At 43.5% G+C, this 15995-nt stretch overlaps 1 protein-coding gene across 1 annotated transcript in view; it reads right to left on the bottom strand.

The window, feature by feature from the left end:
* MTHFD1 (methylenetetrahydrofolate dehydrogenase, cyclohydrolase and formyltetrahydrofolate synthetase 1) overlaps positions 1-15995 on the bottom strand; it is a 51559-nt gene that overhangs the window by 5549 nt on the left and 30015 nt on the right. Inside the window, exons 13-24 of the mRNA XM_031453853.2 lie at positions 15855-15901; positions 15120-15227; positions 14917-14991; positions 12542-12644; positions 10553-10629; positions 9788-9928; positions 8508-8576; positions 8100-8211; positions 7865-8004; positions 5591-5632; positions 3160-3260; positions 2163-2340 (exon numbers count right to left, since the gene is read on the bottom strand). Coding sequence (XP_031309713.1) covers positions 2163-2340; positions 3160-3260; positions 5591-5632; positions 7865-8004; positions 8100-8211; positions 8508-8576; positions 9788-9928; positions 10553-10629; positions 12542-12644; positions 14917-14991; positions 15120-15227; positions 15855-15901 — 1193 coding nt within the window. The remainder of the gene's footprint in view (positions 1-2162; positions 2341-3159; positions 3261-5590; positions 5633-7864; positions 8005-8099; positions 8212-8507; positions 8577-9787; positions 9929-10552; positions 10630-12541; positions 12645-14916; positions 14992-15119; positions 15228-15854; positions 15902-15995) is intronic.

The following is a 15995-nucleotide window of genomic DNA, read 5'->3' as shown; positions in this document are numbered from 1 at the left end:
TTTTAATACCAAGCCCCAGATTTTATAAGTGGAAAATGTCCCAAAGGTATAAGGTTACTGTGTGCATGTGTGTGTATTTAAGATCTCACTAGGTACATTATAAACATTACTGCTGACTACCCAAGAACAACTATTTCTTCACAAGTGGAAAATAATACTCTAACGCTACAGACCAGTTTCCTGTGAAAGCAGATCTGGGATACTGTTTATGAAATAAGGCAACTGATACCCATCCACACAACCTGTTTTAATACAGTATATTGACTGTTAGTCACTGTCAGTGAGAAACAGTAATAAAATCATCTACATACCTAGAAAACAACCCAGTGACTTACACAATCAATATGCTTCAGGGATGGTGTGAAAAGACATGCTTTCCATAGCACCTGAAGCAAAGAGAGCAGTGGACGGAGGCCAGTGGCCTAACCAGTGACTTCTAGGTCTAAAGAGGAAGTGCAGGGCTGCTTCCTCCAGGGCAACGCTTTCAGAAGTGGGGCCTAGCCTCTTAAATGCTGCTACAGCCAAATTCAGGGCACTAGGATTCAGAGGAAACAGCATAGGGAGAAGCTGCCTAAAGGAAATGGGAGGGACAGCTACCCACAGGTAACCTGGATGAGCAAGTCACCAGAATTAGGCAATATGGGACTCTATGCTCCCTAGCAACTAAGGCTAAGAGAACACATTGAGTGACTTTTGTTTTTTGAAAGGAATAATCATCTATCCATGAAAATAAACATTTCCTTTTGAACTAAACAATAATAATTTATGAAGGGGCTTTGGAAAATGGATATAAATAAAGTGACTATTCAATTACAGCTTCATAAAGATGCAACAGAGATTATTTTCATATGCCTCTTATCATTGGAGCTCCAGCAATGCTAAGGCACATTCAGAACTTCTGAAGCAGAAGTACTTTTGTTGAAGGGTGACTTAAGACCAACAGATGCTGAATGAGACAAAAAGTGGCTGTCTCCTGTTTCTCAGAACAGAGAAGAGTTCCAAGTAGAAATGGGTTATAAAGTCCTCTTCTTCCAGGCCTCCTGCTTGCCTTCCAGGACTGGGGTTCCTAATTTAGGCACTGTGGATGGAGACTTAGAGAGGATGCCTATAAATGCTTTGTATTTGTGTGCAAATTTGTGTTCATGGCCATTTCCTACAAAGGTGATTGGCTGAACAGGTTTTCAAACCAGTTTATAAAACTAAATAAAGTGTCCAAGTCGATAGGAAAATGTTAATTAACTGTAATTAAGAGAAGTGTATTACATTTGCAAAGGGTAAAGAAAACAAGAAAATGTTAAGAGAATGTTAAAATTCAAGAGTAATAGGGTTTCTTCCTTCTATCTTTTTATGGCTAGTTTTGAAAGTCTATGATTATCTTCTAAAAACCAAGCCACGGAGCAGCCTAGATGACACAAGCAGAAGTAGCTGCAACACCCATCCCATGTTCCGCACAAAGTTACCAACTGTTGTGGGCACACACTTAATGTCCAATCACATCCTGAAACACAGGATAGAGAACTGAAAATAAAATACAGCCCCATAATAAGAACAAACTTTCTGTGAACTAACTTTACTGTATCCCAGAATAAGCAGTGCTTCTGCCTGAGCCAGACCTATTATAATTTACTCAGTTTTGGAAAAAAGGCTGAAGCCTGCTTGGGTGCTTTGGTTTTGCACCTGAGTGCTGCTCTGAACTTGAGGCAGCCCTGTACCAGGAAGTGCCCTTAGGACCACACTGCTTTCCCCTATGCTGGGCAGTGGTTGGAAAACTTTTCTGACCTTGATGGAGCCCCTTGCCAATTTGCCATAATGTGGCTGGTGCCCTAGGGTAAAGACTGTAGTGAGCTACACTCTTGGTTCTATATGTAACCCTTTTCCTGCCAGCAGAGGGACTATACTATGAGCCTTTTCAAAAGCCAGGATGTGAGCCAACCTCCTGGGGCTTTCTTGCCTGGACCCCCTCCTCTAGAATTAAGCAAAGCAGCAATGTGTGCTGGTAAGAAAGCGGTCTGGAGTTGGGAGTCTAGGCTGTGGTCGTATAACTCACCCACGTGGGAATCAAACCCACAGGCTGTAGCTGCTAAACATGGGCTCCAAACAAAAGCAGCCACACAGAAACCCAACTGTGCTTTTTGTTTTTTTGCACCCAGCAAGCAACCCACCTTGAGGTCATAGAGGAGCTGGAAGCTGCTGGGCGCCTCAGCTGCTCTCTGGACGGCCTGAGCCAGCGCCAGGGCGCCCTTGCCCCCTTCTGCCCAGTGAGTGCACTTCACTGCATCAAAGGCCCCATGCTCTCTGGCAAGTTGGCTGACGAGATCCAGCTCGGCCTCCGTATCTGTCCTGTAAAACAGGCAGCGCTTCGTGTAAAAGCACTGATGATGGCTGGAGAGGGCAGAATGCCATGTTTTTGCTATTAAAACCCATGTGAATTACCCATGGATAAACCGACACTAATCAAGTAATAGTGCCTGGGTTTGAATTGTAGCTCCACAATGTACTATCTGGAGACTTGCAGCCAGTTACTTAACCTTTATGTGCCTTGGATTCCACATGGGTATAATGGGAATAATCACAGTACATCATTGGGATGTCATGAGGCTTAGATGGTAAGTACACGCAAAGCACTTAAAACATTCTAGGCACATCATAAGGAATCGAAAAACACTAGCTTTAAGAAATCTTTGCTTCCCATTTTGCTGTGGTTAGACCCTCAGAACAAGACCAAAACTGGCACCATGATACCTAAATGACCCACATAAGTTCTCTCTTAAATGAACAGTTCCAGCTCAATAACGATTTGTCAGGATAACATCCCACCAGACCTGGTGAAATAATGGGACTCTGTAGGGCTACGATTAGAGACCAAAAAGAGTATCTAATAACCGGCCCATGTTACCCACTTCACCCAGGGAGGAGGGCACCCACAGGAGCCAAATTTGACTGCAGACCCTCAGCAGGTGAGGTGCCGGGTCGCTGTGACATAAGCGGTGCCTGTAATGCGGCAGGCTCTCATCGGCATCTCCCAAAGCACAGGCTTAACAACTAACAGCAGCAACTGCAGAACGAAACGAAGCTCAAAGCAGTGCTGCACAACTTGCTCCAGGCAACGTCTGCTGGCCGTTCTCCACAGTCCCCAGGACGCTTACACGCTGTACTCACTTGAAGGCATTCACAGCCACTACTACTGGAACTCCAAACATTCTGGCATTTTCAATTTGTTTCCTCAAGTTACTGAAGCCTTTTTCAACCAGCTCCAGGTTCTGCAGAAACAGCAAAAGGTCTGTGAGGTCAGAGAGCAGGACTGAAAACAGTTGCCAGTTCTTCTTAAGAGGGAAACTGTCTCCTTGAGCCAACAGCCACTCACTGTCAGGACAAGCGGCCAGAGAGCAGAGGTGCGGATGCGCTTCTCGGGCCGCAGTGAGTTGCGCTCCAGAGCCTGCCACGCTGGAGGGGGTCTGGTGTATCTGCTGTCAGCCCACCGAATCTTAACACCTTATTTGCTGTTTGAAGGGCATCAGCTGCCCTTGAAAAAATTCTACTTATAACCCGTTTTATAGATTGTATGTACTTAGATGGTACAGTGATACAAACTGACTCTATTCAGCATGGCATAGGCCCTTCCATCAGAAGATACAGTGCCTGGTATTTGTCAGAAAACGTGGAGTCATCAGTGACGCTTTCAAAGGTTTTTAATGAACTCAACTATAAACCTTCCTGTGTCAGAAATAGGATAAATATCAACTTCAAGAAGCAAATACTATGAAATTTTAAAGGAAAGTAATTAAGGAAACACTTTAAAATATGCTTCCTGGAGCACTGCCTGCAGCATTGGAAAATTGCAAACAACACAAACCTCCTTCATTAGGGGACTGGCCAGTGAATTATGATATATGCACTCCATAAATATGTATCACACAGATGTTATGAAAAGTAAAATCATCTGTATTAGCGTGGAACCATTCAAAGATGTACTAAAACTCCAGAACTATGAAGAGCTTAATTCCATTTTTGGACAAATACAAAAATATATGTGTATATTCAGGAAATTTTTTAAAATGTTGAGATATGCACCAAACTGTTAAAAGGGGACTCAAATCATATATATTGTATTCTTGTATTGTTTAATTTTTCTTATACAAAGGGTATGTATTATGTAAGTTTAAAATCCATTTAAAAATACATTAAATATTTTTCAAATGAAAATGTCAGTCTTATACAAAAGTATGTACATTAGATTGTGAGTAAAAACCCAGCATTAATAGTGCTTGGTTTGTGGTTTCCATAATACAGCAGAAAAAAAGGGTAAGTTTAAGGCAGAAAACAATTGAGATCATTATAAACATGATTTATACTTTTCTTCCCTTTAATAATTGAAAACTGAGATTAGAATTTAGTTGGTATTTTAAAGGGCACAGCTAATTCCTTACTTCTAGTCACACAAAAACCAATTAATATGTAGGACTGATTGAGAACAGTTTTAAATAAGCAGAATTTCTTAAATGAAGACACCAGCTGGGCCAGTTAGGGGCAGTCACTCTAATTAGACACAGGAAAAGGCTGCGGGGTGGCAGGAGGGCCAGATCTGTGAATTCCCCTCCTACGCATGAATCAGACAAATGACCATAAAAGGCAAATCATAACTCAGGAGACAAGCAGACTCAAGGCACCAGTAGTTCTTTTCTAGCTGCTTTTGAATCACTTCATCTGGGGGCTGAACAGTGACCCTGTACTGCTTGACAATTTAAAAGCCTCCCAAAAAGGCAGAAATCATAATTAACAGCGATAGCGGCCGACCTTACCATCTCATACAGGGGCCCTTCTCTGGCCGGACCACCCCAAACTGGTGCTAGAGATGTTTCTTTGATGGGAAATGATATAAATATGAAAAGGCTCGTGCTCCCAATTCTTCTTTGAGCTCCCGCTTGATGTCATAAACCAAATTAGCTCATGAAAATTTTGCCTAGAAAAATAACCAGGATGCTGACCATATCTCAGCCCTTTAATATGGATTTAAGTCTGCAGAGGAAAAAGCATTTCAAAAAAAGGCCCTACTTGCTTCTAAAACGAATGGTATTTGGAAATCAACCAGCCAATGCAGGGAAGACTAGGAAACTTCCATCGTCTAGGGCAGGGTTTCTCAAGTGCAGCACTAGACATTTTGGGCTGAGCATTTCTTTGCAGTGGGGATTGGCCTGTGCATTATGGAATGTTTAGCAGCCATCCCGGGGCTCTACCCACAGGATGCCAGTGGCAACCCCACCTCGAGTTGTAACAATCAAAAACGTCTCCAGACACTGACAAATGCTCCTGGGTGGGGGTGGGGGGGAATTGCTCCAGACTGAGAACCACCCACCGGTCTAGGAGAGTGGTCTTACTGACATCCTATGTGGGCAACTGCTGTATGAGGCCGCTCTTCCTGTTTCCTCTAAAAGCTCTGCAGCACACCAAGGGCCATCGGCATCCCTTGCTCCGAGGTGCTTCCCTGGGTCACAGTGACAGCCCTGCTCATTTCTAAATGGGTCAGGCTGAGAAATGTGGATTCAGCATGTGGTGCTTTCTAGGACAAATAATTAGAAATGACTGCAGTTACCTCCTCTATGTAAGCCTTGGGAAGAGGAAGTCCAGCAGTCACCTGGAAGGAAAAGAAGCAAAGTCAGAGGCATTTTCCATTTACAATTAGACTTTAGCTTAAAATGGTGCTTTGCCCTGTGTTAAAGGCCAGAAGCTGCAGGCTTAGGGGGATACACAGTAGTAGAAGGCTGTTTTCTGCCCTAAGGATTAGAGCATATGACCAGTTCTACAGCACAGAACAAAAATAACGGCTTGGAGCAGAGTGGGAGACCTTTGTGGCCTGAACTGAGGAGGTGAGAAGAGATGGCCCTAAGGCGGCAGGCGGGGGAAGGGATGTGCTCTCGCGGGGCAGTTACCCCAGTGAGGGACGCGGACAGCAGTAGGTGTGGGAGCAAAGGTGAGTGTAGGGAGAAAGACAGCTGTCAGCCCTGCAAAGTCCCCCTGAGATGTCCACTGCAGCATCTGTGACACGCCCTGCGACGGGCTCAAGAGCTGGTCCATGGAGCCAGCCCACGCCTTTGTGGAGCTGAATCAGAGCGCATGAGCAACGCAAACAAGAGGGAAACACAAGATTTTCTTTCTCTACAGGCGCTCACTATTACAGAGGTACCTGGTGGGGCAGCCCTGCTGCATCCACAGGGAAGTGCATGGGGGTGAAGGTGCCGACTCCAGGGACCCACTGTGGGCAATGAACAGTGATTAAGAAGCCTTCAGCTTGGTCAGCTCCCATTCCTCAGAGACAGTGCGGCACTCCAACTCCAAAAGGGGCCCCAGAGAGGTGGGGTGGGAAGCAGGGCCCTGAGGCTCACGGAGCTCCACGAGGTCCCCTGAGCAACAGGTGTGGCTCCTTGTTGGAGCTGTGTGGAAAGCTCTCCATTCAGTACTGCCCAGTGTACACAGTCGCATTATTTTTCAGACAGTGACACTGGGAGGAAAGGAGGGAAGGAGGAAAGTGACCTCATGGCGTGAGGGTGAGTGAGGGGGTGTGAGACAGAGAAATGTTGGTTCTGATCAGGAAGAGAAAGGAAGTCCGTCCTGCACTCCTGGGAGAAAGGGGCGTCCTGGGTTAGGAGAGCTCCTGGTGCCCGCAGACAAGTAGGACTGGAGAGGTGTGCTGGGGTCAAGATGGCCGTGGCTCACACTGCGTGGTCTGGGGACCTAATCCTTTCATGGGGCCCAAGAGGTCAAGGCTATTTCCGTAACAATTCTAAGATATCATGGCTCTTTTCGCTCTCATTCTCTCACTGAGTGTATGATGCACTTTCCCAAAGATTATGTAACATGTGATAACAGATCAAGTGCAGAAGATGAGAATCCAGGGATCTTCCATTAAGCAAGACACTGAAGAGATCTGAAAAATGTACAATGCCTAGGTGTTTTGGAAAATACAGTCACTTCACTGTAAAAAATGTTGTTTATGTTAATATTTGATTTCTAATATAGTAAATACCAGTAGACATAACCCACTGAGCCAAAAGTGTAAAGAAGTTCTGAGACCAAAATTCTTGAGAACTGCTGTGTTAGGAAACCCTGATCACTGCACTAAGAAGTACTGACTTTCTTCTGCAGGTGAGGGAAAACTCATTTCTCAAGTTACAAGACCAGCTCCTGGAGGACAGGAATTTAATACTTCTTCAAATACTTTCTGAAAACTAGCACCATTTCTTCACATGCAGGCGCTGAAGAAAAAGAGTTAAAATAAGAGAACACAAAGTACAATTTCTAAGCAGTATGAGTTTCAGGAAAACACAAAGCTCAGGTCGGAGCTGAAGATAAAGTGTCCTAACCTCTGTTTCTCCCCATCACCCGGAGGCTGTCCTGAGCATCCCTGCACTCCTCCTTCCCCGCCGACTCCAGGCGGTCTGTGGTCCTGCCCAGCACGCACCTCTCAAGAAGGGGCTGACCTCTAGCTCGGCTAAATGGTTTGCTTGGCTGGCTGCCAGTGTCACCATTTAGAGGGAAATGGGACTCAGAATTTAAAAGGACAGTCTGAATATAAAGGAGTTTTTGTAAGTATAGAGAAACATGTGTCCATGGAGGGGCCGAGATATTATCAGATGTTTTCCTCAGAAAGGCAGGCCGTGAAGGCAGCCTGGGCTCCGTTAAAACACTGAGAGCTGGGCTGCCTGTGAGTGATGAGGCAGCCCGCACAAGTGCTGTCTGAACACCCCCTGCTTTCGGCATCCTATTCATCGTGAGGCTGAGAGCAGCTTAATGAAGAAACAGGCACAAGTCATCCAGCTTCCTTCAGAACATTTCTGAGAATCCAACTCCTCCAACTCCTGATCCTCACCGTGGGGCCGCCTCCGTGCATCTTCAGAGCCCTGACAGTGGCAACAAGCACCACCACGTGAGGGCGGAGGCCCGAATACCGGCACTTGATGTTAAAGAACTTTTCCATTCCAATGTCTGCTCCAAATCCTGCTTCGGTCACTGTAAGTGAGGAGAAACGCAACTAAAAATGCCATCCCAACTCCCTGGATGTTATAAGAAAAGCAGTCTCTCACTGATTTCGCACAAGTACTCACCTACAAACCCTTCAGGACCAACAAGCTTGAGTGCGACCCGGTCTGCGATGATGGAAGAATTCCCGTGCGCGATGTTGGCGAACGGCCCCGCGTGAACAAACACTGGAGTGCCCTGTGGATATTGAGACGTCATGAGCAAAGATGCCAATCCTGCTTCAGAAGGGATGACACGGCCCAGGGGACAGAAGTTAGCTATAGAATCCCAAAGAAGAAGACTTCCCATGGGAAAGTATGAGGCTGCGTCTCTTTATTTTTCAGTAAAGTCCCTGTCACAACTGTGAGAAAGGACAGGAAGAAAGGGATGAGCAGGGAGAGAAGGTCTCAGATCCCTGAGAACAGTGGGCTTTACCACCACTCCGCTCCAAATGTGGGAAAACAACCCGGGAGGGCGGGAGTCACTCTGCTCACCTCAAGTGTCTGCATGAGATTGGGCTTGATGGCGTCCTTCATAAGCACCGTCAATGCCCCACTCACTCCCTAGAAAACAAAAGTAAGAGTCGTCGATTCCTACCAACAAGAAAACCAAGCCAAAATCAACATTCTTATGTCTTCCCTCTTTAACCATCTTGGACCAATTAGCACTTTTACCTAAACTAGACCATCCATTCATTTGGTTATTTATTTTGGGATATAATATGAAGTTACCAATTATCTTAAGGGAGAACAGAGAATGAAAATGACATCTGTATGTAAATTCTGGAAAGACAGGGAACCCTGGTAACAAGCACCTCAGTCAAGCTCTGCTGCTGACCCACGTGGGGAACCCACTTTAGACCAGTTCCCAGAGTCTGGAACTACATGTAACTCTGGTGTCTGGCGGAGACGGCTGTAAACCAGATTCAGTATGCGTCTCCTGGGCCTTAGACTGAAAATCCACCCAGGAGTTCAACACTAACTTGTGCATTATGTCCCCCTTTTAAGCCATCCAACCACAGATAAACAAACCGGTATCAAAGTAAGATAAAGCTGTATTCACTTATATTCAGTTTTAATGAGTTTCTAAGTTTCTAGTTTAGGTATAAAAATTTAAAACAATTTCCTTTCTTACACATATTAACTGTGAAAACTGGAAATTACTATTGCCCCACTTTTCTGAATTCATCTATCATACCGCTAACCACAGGCCAACCATTTTGGTGCATATCAACACAAACATGCTTTAAAAAAATTAATCCATAAGATCATCTCATTCCAAACTTCATAATCCCATGTAGACTGTTCAGAAATAATCTCGAAGTGGACAAGCCTAGTAGGATCATTAGAAGAACCAGCTGAGTCATTCCCGATGTGAATATGGTGCCAACGAGCCTCTGCCAAGGGTCCTCTGTGCTGGGAGGCCTGCCACGGGGAGGGGCCACGGTGTGACTCCAGCTCAGCTCAGAGGGCCTCACTTGGACTCTCGATGCTCTCTAAACTGGAGTCATGCAGCCTCTTTTGGAAATACTCACAGGCTGAAGATACTGCTCAAACCACCTGAAACCTGTGGTCTGTTACTGGAGCATACCGCCTGTCACTCACTATGAAGTATTTTTTATAAACGTCATAATTATCTTTTAAATAGCAAGATCGTATGAATTTATTAATTTCAGCAGCTTAAGTACGGCAGTTTTTGTTATCGGTCACGGCTGAGACATGCTGGGACAATAGACACAGATGCGTCACCAAGTCTAGAGCGCCAGGGCACCCACCAGGTCTTCAGTGCTGATGGGCTCCCCTTTCTTGCTGGATGCCACCACCATTTTGCTCAGTCTCTCTCTCATGTCTTCTAGAGAACTGGTGAGAGCCAGGACAGCCATGATTTCACTGGCCACAGAGATATCAAACTGGGTCTGTCGGCAGGGAAAAGACACAACAGGGAAAACCGTGTTAAACCAGACATGTGAACTGCGAAAGCAATCTGTATTTGCACCCGAGACCCAAACAAATAGCTTAAAAGGACAGAATAAAATAGTAAGCAAATAACTCAATGAAAATAACCCCCCAATAGCAAAAACTTGTAATTAATTATTCCAAGACCTTGAGTAATCAATTTTTACAAATAAATGTTCCAGTAGGACCAATAATCCCCATGAAGGCAGCTTATAATCATGTGATTACGGTTTCCCTAACATACAAGGGAACAGCACTGAAGCTCTTACACCAAAGAGACATACTATGAAATGGCCACCAAAAAGCAGCAGTTTTAATCAATTTAGGTACAAGGATATTTACTCGGGGCTCTCCACCTTCAGGAAAAAAATGAGGGGGGAAAACATACAGGTGACAATGGGATCTACTGCAAAAGCTGTCAGGAGTGCTCAATACCCCACACACCTACTCACTCACATTTTAAAAGGGAGGAGGCAGAACAACACCTGGCAGTATCAGTGCACCGGGAGAGGATGGAGGAGGAGAGAGGAAGCAAGGACCTCGTTCCCATGAGCTGATGTACTTGGAAAGGAACAGATAGTTACCATCCGTGTGTGCCCCTTCTCCGTCGGAGCCTGTCCAATTGTGATCTTCCTCAGGAATCTATCGTTGGTATCCAACACTACAGCACAAAGAGGTTAGGAAGAAAAGATACAGTAGAAGGGAAGACACAGTAGATGCAGTAGAAAGTAGAAAGAGAAAAGGACCATAAAGGTAAAGGAACCAGCAGAACTTTAAAGCAACAAGTCCAACTTAATGACCATCTATCAATAATTTGATTTTAAACTTAATGGTAAAGCTAGAATATGGGTCCAAGTTAAGTACTGATGCTCACATACCACTGATGTACAGGAATTAAAGACAGGAATGTGGAGTGGCTTGGTTTTATTCTGCCTAGAAAATTTGAACAATTAACTAGAAATCTGGAATCTATTTCAAAGCGTATTTCATAGCCCATGAAAAACAGGGCAAGCCATAGTTTTTCAAAAGGCCGAGGTCTGCATTGTTCTGTGGGATGACTCACTGACCTTACACACTCCTGAGACACAAGGGCCATGAGCACAGGGCAAAGACAATGCCTTCTGAAGTGGGCTGGGTAACAGCCCTGCTTTTTCATTCAGTGCACTTAGAAGAAATAATTTCCGTTCTGATGCCAGAGTAATTATCCAATTGCATACCCTTGGAAAACATGGCAAAGATCAACCTACTAACTAAACTTAACCCTCCTCCTACATCGAACTACTGTGAATTTCAGTGTTTTCCCAATTTTGTTTTTTATATTACATGCCAAAAATAACAACAAAACATATAATGAACAGCAGCAAACCAGTTCGCACTCTTTTAGGGTAGGTCAAAGCGGAGAGGCATTTTTAAGGTACTTGGCAACATGCCAAGTTATTTTTCATAAAGACTGTAATAATTTAAACACCAAAAGCAGTGTCGTATACAGCACTTGGACACACACACACACACCCCCATCTGATAAGTGAAGTATGTAATGTGTTATTGGAGCCTACCCTTATTTTTCAAAAACAGAACAAAATTTTAAAAAGTATCAAGTTCCTTATATCTAACTTCTCTGTATGAAGCAGCCAGTCAACGGGTATGATCCATATTTTTGTCTGCTTCTACTTTCTTAGAAAGCATGAATTTTCATAAAGCAAAGGAAAACTGAATGAGATACTAAATTTTCAAAACAGATCTTTAGCTTATTCCTCAAAATATTATATTATGTGTCTAAAGCTACTGAAGCAGAGAAATAGCAGTGTTGAGTTAGATATTACGAGTTGCCTTAAAAATGTCAGTAGCTAGCACAGTTACTGAGCCAATGACAATCACAAAAAAAGTCAATAAATTGGTTGTCAGCTGTATTCTGCGCACTGGATGAAAAGTCCTTCTCAGCAGTGATAGAGTTAGGTGGATACGCTGTTGGTACAAAATAAAACTCTAAGCCATGCTAATTGTACATAGAGAAAAGCAACTCATGGTGGTGAAACCGGGCAACTCACTCAATAACCTGTTAAGTGTTTAAACCTTGAAGGCTGCCTACTTTGTTACAAGAAAGTTTAATAAAATGAGTTAAAAATGAGAAAAATCAAGTCACTTATGCCAGACGAGAGCGCTAAGACTAAAGGACAACATGATTCAGGAAGTGATTCAACATGACTTCTCTACTTCATGACACCAAAACTTCTTGCATAAAATGAAATTTGCAAGATGTTATTTTTGGTTTATGCATGAACTTCTGTAAAGCCAATCTCTTCACACCAATCAACACTGAACAGCCAGCAAAACGTCCGGCTAACCAAACGAGAGGAGGTTTGATTACACCTAAAAAGGGGAGAGATTGATGGAGGTAGTCGAAAAAAATGATCAAGTTGCCATCTTAATCAGGCCTTAACTACAAAAATACCAACACGCAAGCTTCTGGACCTCACATTTTACCAACTCTTAGGGAGGGCATGGGGCGTGCAGTATAACCAGACCAGTGGCGGGCAGGGGGAGTTGGGGGGTGTTGTGCACTGCTCTGGTACCTCTTTGCCAAGTTATAGTTTCCGGATCAATGTCCAGTCTTGCAAATCTGTTTATCTCTTCATCTGTCAGCGTGGTAGGGTCGGTCTTTTCGATGCCTAGTCTCTGAAGAGGTAGGGAAATTAAAACAAAAATAAGACAAAACAAACAAATGTACACCAAATTAAAAAAAGAAATTTATCCCTATCTCCAGATAGGGTCCCCTCTAAGGAAATACGAACCCTATTAAATTCAGAAGGGAAAACCATGATCCTTTCGGTTAAATGTGTTTCCCACTCACACAAGTACAAAGGTATTATTAACACAATTGTCCCTGTCACTGGGCACCAGAGCATGTCCCTAAACCAAAGCCCTATGTAAGCACAGTGACCAAAAAGCATTGTACCCAATTCATTGTATGCAGATATAATGAAAGGAAAAGATGTTCAAAGCTTTTTCAATCAGTTGAGAATCCCCATTCAAATGCAAAATTAGGAAGGGCAAAAATAAATATCCACAATAGAAATCAACGTAAATCACTTCTGCATGCTTTTGAAGTAGCACTACTCTTTCACTGCCTTCTTACTGTTTCAAAAGGCACAAGAAGGGTTTGGCTCTTCCTCCTCATAGAACTTGGGAATTCGTTTATTTACAAGGTGTACCATGGTCACATCCTGAAATGGAAAGTGCTTGTAAAATGTATTCTCTTTTTCTTATAACTTGAGGTAGATCTGAGTGGGCCCAGCAAGCCCTTCTCTTCCCATAGGTCCTGTGTGGTGAGGACTTTGTTTTAAAACCTCAGGTGTGTCATCAGAGCTGGTGTTCACTGGCTTGTCAAATAGCCTCCACAAGCCTGGCACGTGACACTGTTTACAGAAGTCAGCAAAATCCTGAGTCATTAAGCCAAGAATCTGCTGTTGACAACCCACTCTTGACTGAGCACCCGGGGACTAGCTGATAACAGTGCAAGAGAGGATGCTTAGGGACTGGGAAACAGGAGACTGAAGTTCTAGTTCCAATCCGACAAGGGGTGCTGTGGCCGTGGACAAGTCCTTTGATGTTGAATGCCAGAGCTTCTTAACGGATCATTTTTTTAAACATCTAGTCCAGCCCCTCCCCACATCTGACAGAAAGTTCCATCAGCAAAGGTAAGATTAAAAGTTGCCTGCTCTTTCCATGGCACTTGCTGCCTTGCAGAACACAACTCTTACAAAACAGGGTAAGAACCGACTTACCTCATGCGTAAGATTCTAGGGGGGAGTGTGAAAACAAAGAGAAGCTAAGAAATATCAAACTGTATAAATGTCACTTTTTCTTAAGTCCAGAGAAGAATGCATATATTTAAATATAAATCATGACAGAATTGTAAAGCAGGTAGGGCAAAATGTAAACTATTTCTGCATCTGGGTAAAGGGGAGCATCACGGAGTATTCTCACAGCATCAAAATACTAAGTTGCAAAAAATTAAAGTGAGTGTTAACTATTATTGATAATAAGGCAGCACATACCGGTGAGTGAATGCATACCTGTGCCAGGCAGTCTAAAGAATATTTATAGATACATAAAATTTCCTTCATATGTAAAAGTAACACAGAAATATATTTTTGAGTTTTATTTTTAAAATCCTCCTGTGCTATCCCTTTTTGGTCATACCTTCCCTGATCCATAACTTCTGGCACCCGCTGATCTGCTCTCCATCACTATTGCTTTGTCTTTTTAAAGAATGTCATATACCTGGAAGCATACAGTATGCAACTGTTTGAGACTGGCTTCTCTCACTCAACGTGCCTTTGAGATTCATCCAAGTTGTTGTGTGTATGAACAGTTCATTCCTTTTACTGTATAGACATACCAGTTTATCTGTTCACCCACCGTGGGACATGTGGGTTGTTTCTAGATTTTGGAAATTATCAGTAAAGCTGCTAAGAAATTCATGTTTTTGTATGAACACAAGTTTGTATTTCTCTTGGCTTAACACCTAGGAGTGGAATTTCTAGGCATATGGTACATGTATGTTTAATGACTATATATTTGTTACAGGAAGTCAAATAAAATAGAGAAGTAACCACTCTTGATTAAGGTCCTGATGCTGGGAAGAGCAGGTATTCAAACTGCTGTGCTGGCATCCTGACTCCTATATGCTATAAAGGAAGTGTCACTCCTCTTCTTAGCTGAGAGCAGGTTGTCAGTGCTCTATTTATTCTGGGACTAACCACTAAAAATTTACAGTTAAATGAGAAACAACCTCTACCACCAATTTCTGCTATTTATATCATGACCTTATGATTATGGTTATGGATATAATTTGATGCAAAACAGGCTACCTTAAGGAGATTTTTACCTCCTTATCATTCACCCAAATTCATACTAATCAAAAATGAAGAAGAGAGACGCTTACCTGTAACCTTCGGATTTGGATATCAGAGAACGTTCTCACTCCATTTACTGATGGTACCAAACGATTAAAGAGAGCCTTAAGAAAAAGGAGGAAAAGGGCTGTTAAATGAGAGGAACCACAATGCCGTTATCGGCACTCGAGGGCCCCATATTAATTCAGTGCTTTAAACCCTTCACAAGTGCCCTGCGGCCTCAGCAGCCTACCTTGTCTGTCTGGGTCTGTTCGTGGAACATCCGGGCGTCGATGGCTGCAGCAACGAGGTTATTCGCTGCAGTGATGGCGTGGATGTCACCAGTGAGGTGGAGATTAAACTACAAAAGGGCAGAGGCCACATCAGCCTTCCAAGGTCTCTGCATCTTTCCAACATCACTGTACTGTAACCAAACCAATCCCTACACTAAAGCCAGTGGGAAACGGATGGCAGCACAGCTAGCGGACAAACGCCCAACACAGATAGCTCTTGAGAACAAATTACTATGTGTCCCCAGAAGGAACTGTGATTTTCAATAAGAGACAGGTCCAGTAGCCACAAATGCCACACCACCGGGATCAACGGCAACACTGGATGAGTAAGAACACTCACACCCTCTGAGCAGTGAGCAAGCAGCACACCGGATCAACCCAACTCCACGCCTATATGTTGCTCCCAGTGCGTAGTTATTACTCTGAATTCACTTCATGTTGGTTTGTCCCTATCTCATGCTTTATCTGATCACCTGCTTAAAATGACTATTTCCACTGAAAGCCAGACTTTGAAGTCCTTGTCATGTTAAAAAAACTAAGCAGTTTAAAAATTAGCAAATTGAGATTTTTTTTCCTTAAGTGTTGCTTCAGCTACAAGTCATTTGTCCACTAAGACCTTAACAAAAAAGGTTAATCTTGGAAAGGAAAACCTATTAAAAAAAAGTCTACTTCAACGAAATCCCGGATCACATTACCTCTTCCATTGGAATGACCTGTGAGTAGCCACCGCCTGCAGCGCCACCTAGAGGACACGTCAAGGGTGAGGACTCAGGTTAAGCATGTTTCTCCATGACTTGGATATCAAATAAAAGCAAATCGGTTTTCATCACTGCTAT

This window comes from Camelus dromedarius, chromosome 5 (genome assembly GCF_036321535.1).
Source record: "Camelus dromedarius isolate mCamDro1 chromosome 5, mCamDro1.pat, whole genome shotgun sequence".
Taxonomy (NCBI): Eukaryota; Metazoa; Chordata; class Mammalia; order Artiodactyla; family Camelidae; genus Camelus; species Camelus dromedarius.
The sequence above is the reverse complement of the archived record's forward strand: the minus strand, read 5'-3'. Positions and strand labels throughout refer to the sequence as shown.